Source organism: Sphaeroforma arctica, assembly GCF_001186125.1.
Source record: "Sphaeroforma arctica JP610 unplaced genomic scaffold supercont1.777, whole genome shotgun sequence".
NCBI lineage: Eukaryota > Ichthyosporea > Ichthyophonida > Sphaeroforma > Sphaeroforma arctica.
Window position 1 is genome coordinate 7,938 of NW_014039781.1, and position 11,245 is coordinate 19,182.

Genomic DNA, 11,245 nt, shown 5'->3' on the forward strand with positions numbered 1-11,245 from the left:
TCTTAGTTAAGTTAGTACTACACCTACTTATTTTACTTAATTAATTTAATTTAAGTTTAAAGTTACGTACTACTATATATATATATATATATATATATATATTTAAATAATATCTAATTATTGTTATGTGCTTGCCTGGCAAGGAGTATTGCGGAGTCAGTATACTCCAACTATTTATATGAATATGACAGAAGGGAATTATGACGACTGACATGTCAGACTCAGTAATCGACACCGTGTCAGAAGACTGCTGCACAACCATATGGTTGACAACCTTATCCTGACCAATGAGTAAGGTAGGAGTAAGTATTCCAATTAGGTGAGATATGGTTGGTACCAACTGGATATCCAAATCCCAGAGAGTAGTGAGATGAGTTAAGTCCTTGGAATTATGTGACACAGGATAGGCTTTTAAATAGGCTGACATCAGTGTTCGAAGGATTAACTTCATATTTACTGAACTAAAATAAAGAGGTTTTTGGTGTCAAGAGTATACGGTATACTCTGCACCTATTTTTCCACCAAACTACTGAGTATATCCTGAGCACATTACATTATATATATATATATGAAATTCTGAACCTCTGAAGAAGTCTGAGGGAGCAAGGCCGGGTCACCAATGAAGGTCCAATAAAAGCGTAGTAAAACCATGCGAAGCTTGTATTGGACAACATAAACTACAACATAAAATGTAAATGGGTTTTTCCTACATAAGGTGTTTTCCCCTGTTCATGAATTAGTCATGACAGAAATAATTCTCAGTAAAAATGCTTTGAGCCGGCAACACAATGAAGCACTTATTCTAAGCTCTTATAATTGACAGTCTAACAGTGCACACCCGAATTAAAATTATCTGGAGGTTTTCTTATTTTTCATGACCCTCTCATCTTTCTCTCTCTACTACTACTACTACGTACTCTCCATGCTAGTAGTACAGACATAATAGAGAAAAGTGTAAATGTATTTTATAAAAGGGAGAACAACTCAGTCTCTGATCAGTGACTGAGTCAGTGGTCACTCTCTGGGGGAAATCTGGGGTTATGTAGGAGGGGCTGGAGGATAGTCAGATACGGCGCGCTCGAGTTAGGAGCAACTTTGTTTTGTGCAAAAAATAAAATAAATACTGAATACTGACCGTCTGACCGACTGACCCCCCCGCGCCCCCGGCCCCTCTATGGGCCGGCTATGGCCTACTCTCTACTAGAGAGTCTAGAGTAGCCGCCTTCCAGAATTTAGGGTGTTTTCTATGTAAATACCTCCTGAGTCCTGACTCGCTTTTTTTTCGTTTTGTAGTAGCCTGTATGACTAAATGTAGGAATGTAGGGGTAAGGGGGCTACGTATTTTAATAGAGTTCATATGTATTACTAATTTTTTTTAAATATTTACTTTTTTAAATCATCTTTTTTAGGGTTTTAGTAAACCTTTTTTTTTCAAAAGTAGACTTCTGAATTTACCTTCATGGACATGACTCTCTCTCCTACTCTTTCTACTCTAGAGTGTAGAGCGATAGAGAGAGAGAGAGATAGAATTGGAAATTTTATTAGAATGTAGAGTGTAGCCTGCAGAGCGGACTGTAGACTCACTCGTAGTAGAGACTCTACATACATAGTGTGTTTACTGTTTACTTTTAGTGTAGTGTAGACTGTAGAGTGTAGACAGTAGAGTGTAGACAGTAGAGTGTAGACTACATGGAGGTAGAGTGTAGACTGTAGTGTGTAGAACTGTACATAGCCTCAGACTGTAGAGTAGCATAGTAGTAGACTGTAGAGATAGAGAGATGGGAGTATGTTAATAGTATTTATTCAAAAATAGAGAGAGTAGAGAGAGAGTGAGATTGAGAGTGTATGTAGACCAGAGTCACCAGTGAGGTCGTCTGAGGAGTGACGAGTGACGACTGTAAATAGAGTGTGAAATAGAGTTGAGTAGACTCTGTTTTGTATTGTATTTTGTTCTTGTTTTTTGGGGGGTTTTTTTTAAAAGTATGTGTACATAAATAAGGCCAGAAATGAGAAATGAGAAATGAGAAATGAGAAATGGACGACAGACCTAAGCTCAATGCGTTAAAAGTTGCTTTTATTATGCCTCGAATAAACATTAAAGTTGTAGCTTTTATATCTCGATAGTACACTTCCATAAATGATAGGTGCATTTTCCAGGTCACTCAGGTGACAGTCTTCACAACTGAAACGCTCAATCTCTTTTGATTACCTATTATCAATTTCGTGGCCTAAAATTTTCAACGATCGGACAGCTTTTTGAGTGCAGTTTCCAAAATAACTTTGTGGTTGATTTGTCCTAAATAAAAGCTATAACTTTTAAAAATCAAAGTTAACATTAAAGTTGGAACTTATATTCCGTACCCCTATAACTTATTGAGCTTAGTGACAGACACGAAAATGAAATCCCAAATAAACTTGGTGTGATGGTCTGATGGATCGTGCATTGAAGCAAGGGAGACCTAAAGTAGTAAAGCTAAATAAAATGGCTTTATATATATATTTTTTAAATAAAAGGCTAAAGTTTTTCTTTTTAAAACAATAAGAGTTGAAGCCTATAAGGCAGTGTGATCAATATATATTTCTAAAAAAACATACCTGACCTCATTGGTTAACCTATTTTTCATAGCCTCCTAATGGAACATATTTCATAGCCTTCTGTGTCTAATTTGAATATATTTTTAGAAGGCTATGCATATTTTTGTCGATACTTTAAAATTTATTTTAATGCTCGCTCCATTCCATGGCACAGGGTATTTTTTTTAAACAGACCAGAAATGACAAACCATTAAAAATACATGAACAACAGAGGGCCCTGGGCCACGGCCCACAGACCCCACGGGCCACGGCCAAGTCGGCCACCGTACACTATACAATCATACATGCGTGAACAAATACTATATTTTTTTGAAAAAGTGCATATTGTTTTGTTATTTGTTTTGTCTTGATTTTTAAAATATAAAATATAAAATGTTCTACTTACGAGGGCAAAAAGTGAGGGTAACAGAGAAAACTAAAAATATGTTAATAAATACTTGGGAGAAATGCCTACAAAGACGGGTCTAATAGCTAGAGAGTGACCACTGCATTATCGTGTAGCATCGTAGGACGTAGGGCCGTATACCCGTTGTTTCGTATGAAATTGATCACGCAAGTCGCCACACATATATATTTGAAAGAAAAGAGAGAAAGAAACAGGACAAGCCTGCATATGTAACAAATATATACGCATTATACTATCAGTTTTTGTTCTTTAACACGTAGTTATTAAAATACATTTGGTAATAGCAATATCTGATCAGTTCAGAACGAAGGTACTCATACCGCTATGAATTCAGAGAAAATCGAAATCTCGACAATGAAGTCAATGCAACCTAAAGCAGTATCGAGAATCCTCTTCGGAAAAGGTGATGTACCTGATGCAGACTCGACAATAAGTATATCTACCCTCGAATCCTCGGCCAGGATAAATCATCATTGTCAATTGTCAAGATCATATCATAGTGCTGATCCGCAAATGATCAGGTAAGCGAAATTTGATGCTATTTCAATATCCTTTGTATATACGACACCATAGATAATTGTTATACAAGTAAATTTATATATTTTACTATCAATTTATGTAGATTATCATGTGCATGAATGTAGTTAATAGATACTGACTATGCTGTGTTAAGATGTACACACAGTTTTGATCTGATACATATACGCTTCATGCATACTGATAACAGAAATTACAGAAAAATAGCGAAGGACAAATATGTAGTCTGTGCTGCGATCTTGGTGATCGAAATGATAACTGAGAGAAGTCAATCTTTTCGCCGCATTGGTAGTTGTTGATATAGATGGAGATATTGGCATTATACGCCCTCAGTCGAGGAATGACTGCGCTTTAGTGTATGCAATTAGCGTCTCTGTCTCCATCGTTCGCTTGAACAAGTATGGATGCTATAAATCAGTACCTTTTTTTGGGCAAAATTGTCGCTGGCTTTGTATTTTGAATCCCATACTGTATTTGTTCTAATGCGACGACGATAGGCATTTTCTTTTACCCATTTATACTTGTAACATATTCAATAGCTATCATGGTTACACAGGTTTTCAGTGTGATTACTATTTGTTTAAATATATCAGTGAGGCACTTTGTCAAGCAATTCACCGATTTGGTCTCTTTCACCTTTTGCCAAGCAACCAGCGCGAATAACTCGACGCATTTCGATGCCTACAATCTCACAAATATACTTGTATATCAGGAGTGGAGGTGAGACTCCGAGCAAGTCGTCCAAGTCAGCTGCGAATACAATTGTCGATGAAAGGCGATCACTCTCCTTACGTATGCCATTGTGGGTTGTCACATCTATGGCAGATTTAATTGTCTTTGCGGCTGCGTGGATTCTGATACTTTCTGTATATCATGTTATCGGCGAGGACGCTACTCAGAACCCATTCAGGGGCAGCGACATCATTCTGCCGTGTGTGTATTGTGTGTACAGCTTTCTACTGTTGGCAGCTGTTACCGTGACTGTTGCCGTAGTATATAATCGGAATGAAAACGAGATAAGAACGCGCAACATACAATTCATAGTGCAAGTTATGGTGTGCACGTATGCTGCTCTGATAATTAGATTTATGGCTGTGATGGTAGTTTACGATAAGCTCTCAATACCGCCCGGCTCCGACCTCTACAAAATCTTTATGACCCTCGCCATACATGGCTCTATCGCCGGGATGCTCATGGTGACCTCCGCCGTGACATTGAGATTGGTGTGTGAATTTTGTTCTAATAGAACTGTTTTGCATATGTACAGTGCTGAGATAGGTATATAGTGCTGTCAAGGTTGTTCATATATTGCTGGCAAGGCTGTGGATATAGAATACAATGTTACAACGGGTTTTTGTATGCTTTATAGAGTACATGCCATGGAAAAGAAATACCTTCCCGTTATATTACAAGTCCGACCATCAGAGACAACGGAGTGGGTAACGCCACGTGTTGCAGTTTGATGAGCCTGAATTGAAGAAGTCGATATTTTTACTTATGCACTATAATTTTAAAATTTTTGTTTGTGCAGAGAATAATTTACAAGATATGGATTTGCAACGACATACATGCATCCTATTGCTTTGGTCTGATTTACCACGTCCCCCTTATGATGGTAGCAACTACCCCGACGATGATCCTAGATTTGTGCAGGAAAGGCTTGTCTTTCTCCCAGGTTAGTGTGCGTGTCCTATTTCCAGATACAAAGTTGTGACATGTAACAAAATTTGCATTTACTTGTGTATATATACATATTATACCCTTTTGCGGTATAAATTCATATATAACTATATCTATATCCAAATATGCTTATATATATATCTATATCCAAATATGCTTATATATATATATTTATATATATCCATGTATGCTTATATATATATATATATACATATATAGACTTATATATCCATGAATATATATACATATTTATCTAAGTATTTTTTTACTTATATATGTATATATTATGTATGTTGCTATATTGATATGTATGTGTAAGTATATCTATGTATATATGTGTGCACAAATGTACAAAGATATATATATGTATGTATGTATATAATTATTATAGATATATACATCTATATATGTATATGTATATGTATGTATACATATATATATATATATATATTCTGGATTTATTTACATACATATACCTATACATGTGTAAAAACAGAATGTATGTTTACATGCATATATATATATATGTGGGTGTGTGTGTGTGGGTGTATGTGTATATATGTATACATATACATAGTAATGTATGCATATACATGTGAGTATATACACACATATATATATATGTATATGTTTACATTAATACATACTTAATATATGTGTGTGTGTATGTGTGTGTGTGTCTGTGTGTTTACTATATAGTATGTATATGTCTATTACATATATGCATACAAACATACATACATAATATTTATTCATATTGTATAAATATATATATATATATACGTATATATATTATATGTGTGAGTGTGTGTTTTTGTTTGTGCCCGTGCATACATGCATACACGCACAAATTTCTATCTATATATGTAAGTATGTATGCATATGTAGGTACACACATGCACACGCAGATATATATATATATATATATATTATGTAATATTATATATATTATATGTAATATTATGTATATCATATTATATTATAGTATGCTTAATATTTATATTGATACATACATGTACATATCTATATCTATATATATCTATATACGTTTATATACGTTTATATACAATTATACATATATATGTATAAATCATACTAATATATATATATGTATATATATAAATATACATATATCCATGGACATAAACATACACACATATATATGTGTATTTATATATATATGTAGGAGAGGTATATACTTGTCTGGAAGGGCATTGCATTGTTTTGTTTTTGTGATATATTTTTATTATCATTCGCGATTCCCCGTTTTTTTAATTTCGCACATCTTTCTTTTCACACGGTTTTTTCTGACATACTCTGTCAACTCACTTCGATATATAGTTATACTGGCCAATTTTTGGCGCGTATGTATTCTTCTTCGCCGAGTGCGGGTTCTACTTCTGGAAAATCAAGCGTATTTCCTCGATTCTTGTGGACTTTAGCAGGTGAGAGCTCTTGTTTCTTTAGTCGGAATCAAATGTATATATATATATGTGTGTGTGTATGTATGTTTGTGTGTGTGTGTGTGTGCACAACTATAGCCTTATTCGTTCCTATATATATGAAGGTACAAATGTCTACTGATATAACCTCGTATGTTCGAAACAAGACGGGAAAATTTTCATCGCATATAAAAATCGGGCAATAGTTAGCGTCCTTTTGTAGAAATTTGTGCAACATTGTTCTCTTGCGTGTGGCTTCCAGTTATGTAGGTATTCTTTCGCATGTACAGTACTCTGTTTCGTACCAGATATATGCTAGAACGAGCAAAGTTGTGTTGCCGAAGCCAGAGCTATTTACTAGCGTATACATTATAGAGACTAGGTCAATCGTTCATAATATTCTTATCTATATCTGTGTATCTATGTATATATCTATATATATTTATATATCTATATATATGTATATGTATGTACTCATATGTATGTATGCATATGTATGTTTGTATGCATATGTATGTATATCAATATATATTATATGAACATAAAAAATTATGTATACATGTATTATATATGAACATATGTAATTAAGTATGTATTTATACATATATGTGTACTTGTACTTATACTTATACTTCTGCTTGTCTATTTGTATATGTATATATATATATGTGTGTGTGTGTGTGTGTGTGTGCATATATATATATATGTGTGTGTGTGTGTGTATAGGTATATGCGTATATACGTGTATGTACATATCTGTATATTGAAGTCAATTTATGTCAACCCTTCCCAGTATACACACATAATGTATCACAGATATACTTTCCGGTGAACTTCCACACACCTCTCATACTCCCTTTATTGTCTTGCCCATTACAGCACATTGCGTATTGGTGCGATGGTTCTCGGCATGTTCTCGTTTCAGCTAATATACGAGGGTATTCTCGGACGCCTGGATATAATTGCTGTGTTGTCCTTTTTTTTTATGACGCCTGCTACGCTATTTGTCATCTGGCTCGAGATATTGGGTCCCGCTTTGGTGAAGATAACGGGGCGAAAATTACGCGCGTCCTTCTTGGGAGGATTGGATTTGTGGGGTATAGCCGATGAACTTGGGTCCAGGTAAGGGAATTTGAGCTTTTTCCAAGGTACATTGCATCAGACAAAGAAATATCATATATCAATTTACATTTGCTTTGCCGTTTAGTTTACCTTTCTTTATTCGTCCACAAAGCTAGCCGATAGCGCCCCCACTGTTAACCATCGACATTTGTACTAAACCTGAAAAACTAAACTCGCAAATCACATGCTATACCTCAGAGGGTTCGACGATGTACTATCCGATCCATACTTGTCGGAAAAGTTCACGGAGAGCTGTACCAAGATGTATTGTACAGAAAATGTGATATTTTTGAAAGGCATGTTAAATGTCAGGAATGCTCTGAGCAGTGTCACGAACCATGCTGGATCAGGACATGGTATACATAGCGCAACCGTGGCCGCGATGGTTCAGGCGCTTATCGAACGCCACATTTCTGATCCAGGCATGTATTTATGCATATATATTTATCTGTACTATTACTCATCTAATCTGTGTAGTTGAGAGCATTTATGGATTAGCATGTGTCGGTATGCATTTCGATGTCTGTCTTGTGGAGGTTATATAAATATGAACATGGAGCTAATCTCACTGCATCATCGCCAATGTGTTGAATACAGCACGACTGCGGACGAGAATGTTCAGGCAAATTATACTCATTTGTATATATTATTATGCATCTGAACGTGTGGGTTTTCGAACAAGTAAATCAGTATTAATACATTAATATTTATATATATAAATATATATATATTTATATATATACATATATATATGTGTGTGTGTGTGTGTGTGTGTGTATATATATATATATATATGTATTCTATTTAATATATATACTTAATAAAATAAATATTATATATATATATACATGTATGTATATACATATACATAGATGTAGATATTGCTTGATCGTCGGTCGTTCATAGTTTTCTCACTTTTCCTAATTCAACCCTTCATTGCCCCTATCACAAACAGAGCCTTTAATGGAAATAAACATCTCCAGTCAAACTAGAGAAATTATCCTAGACGAAATGTCTTATCTGAGGTCTGATCTCATCAGCGATGCTCTTTTACGGTCCCTGGATGAAGCTGAGGAGAGGGTATGTTCCATGCTTATGTCAGCTAAGGCTGACTTCTTAACCGATGCGGAGGTTAGCGCACACCTGCGTCGCATGTGGGCGAGTGAACGTGCAGGGTTGGTGGTGAAGGTGGTGGCTGAACACGCCAACGTATGAGATGCATATTAATGTATACTAGCACACAATGGTTAAACCCCTAAAACATATATTGAGCAAACAGGTACGCTGTGTATGTACTGTAGACACAGACACGCTGTATATACCTACATATATTGAGCAATCAGGTACGCTGTGTATGTACTGTAGACACAGACACGCTGTATATACCTACATATATTGAGCAAACAGGTACGCTGTATATACCTACATATATTGAGCAAACAGGTACGCTGTATATACCTACATATATTGAGCAAACAGGTACGCTGTGTATGTACTGTAGACACAGACACGCTGTGTATCAAGTCGCTCTGTATTCGATGCCTGAAGGGGTGCAAATTGGCGTCGTCTCTGGGCGTGTGGCACTGCTGGATTGGCGCCGGTAGGCGTGGCTGAGTCCGACTATGCTGCGGGAGCTGAACTGGGTATACATTCAGGTGCATGGAACCTGCACAAGTTCTGTTCATGCGGTGTATGCATGCTTGTCTATAGGCCGTGTGCATGTTCAGGCTGGCTTCTTAGGCGAGACATAGGTTCGTATGCACTCGTTGGGTTGGCGTTATATGAGCTGGTTGCTCGCTTGCAGCTAGCCATGGTGACGCTTACAAATGTACGTACACATGTATTGTGTACACGTAAACTAAGGGTAAGGGTGCGTACTTGCTTGGGTGTGCTTCCTATCCAGCGCATTGGTGAACGCCATGCCCAGATGCCCGTGTATCAGCGAGTATAATAGCCCATGTATATACAAGTCACTTAATGGGAAGGGCACAGTTCATCATCCGCAGTGAGCGGAAGTGAGAACACCAGTGGAACTCAATGGACGCTGGCGCTGGTGTGTCGTCGCAAGGGGGCGTTGCAAGTTCGGTACCACTTGTTTTATGGAGGGACAATGCGAGGCGGTGAAAATCTGAAAATCTCAATACAGTAGGACGTTGACGTCGTATACACGGGGCAAGGACCGTTTATTTCGAATATGACGTCCGTTGTAAGCTTTTGTCGCAAATTATAGCTTCATAGTGCCGGACTGGTAGAACGTTTCTGATACATAACTTCCTGACGTCGGATCACATCACACTGAATTATTTCAAAATACACACACTTTTTTAGGATGGGCCAGATTTGTAAACTAGCACACTGCGAATTGAAATGAACTAGTGCGAACTAATTCCCACACACCGAATTAGTCTGAACAACACACAACCCTTAGGCCACACCACATCGAATTAGTCGGAACAGCACACACACACCTCTCCAAAATACACCGCACCAATTAGTTTGAACTAAACTACCAGATGAGAGAAAGAGCGGAAACAAGAATTCGGGAGCATTGCATGATGGGTGCGTTGAGTGGATCTCCTTCTCACCTACTTAGTTGTGTCTCGGAAACTGTTGCAGTGGGAACAATACCATACTTCAGGTATATAGGAACTACTACAGTGTATGGAAACCCTGTTTTTCACCACTTTCGAGGACTGAAATGTTTTTCACCAATTTCGAGGACTGAAACTTTATGTGTAGTAACAACTGCTATCACAGTGTCAAAAATAAAATAAAAGACTACCGCCGATGTTGTCGTAGCTCCGCTTTGCATATCTATTTGAGTATAAATTCAAACACCCAATACTCGATCGCCAAACCGGTCGATTCGCAATATATGTGCATATGTACATAAATAGGTAGATACATGACAAACATTCATCCATTCATTCATATATATATGGATACATAATGTTTTCAATATATATACATATAATATATATTTATATATTCATACACACTGTTTTTTATGTATATACATACATACATATGTAACTACATACATGCATACATACATACACATTCATACATGCATACATACATATATACACACATACATACATACATCCAAAAATACAAACATACACACACACATACACACAAAAATACATACATACATACATACATACATACATACATACATACATACATACATACATACACACATACATACATACATACATACATACATACATGCATACATTCATACATACATACATACATATATACATACCTACATATATACCAACATACATACATACATACATACATACATACATACATACATTCATACATACATACACACATACACACATACAAAAATGCATATATACATACATGCAGACATACATACATACATACATACATACATACATACAAACATATATTATATATATATATATATATATGTATATATATGTATATA

General features: G+C 36.1%; 1 protein-coding gene across 1 annotated transcript; it reads left to right on the plus strand.

Annotated features, from left to right (window-relative positions):
• Positions 1–4,215: 4,215 nt before the first annotated feature.
• On the plus strand, positions 4,216–9,035 carry SARC_08535 (hypothetical protein; the record flags this gene model as incomplete). The annotated part of the gene is made up of 7 exons (XM_014297486.1): positions 4,216–4,469; positions 4,623–4,761; positions 5,070–5,213; positions 6,560–6,663; positions 7,540–7,782; positions 7,981–8,138; positions 8,738–9,035. 7 exons carry the CDS (start codon positions 4,216–4,218, stop codon positions 8,995–8,997), a joined length of 1,302 nt encoding a protein of 433 aa, XP_014152961.1. The 3' UTR covers positions 8,998–9,035.
• Between the last annotated feature and the right edge of the window lie 2,210 nt (positions 9,036–11,245).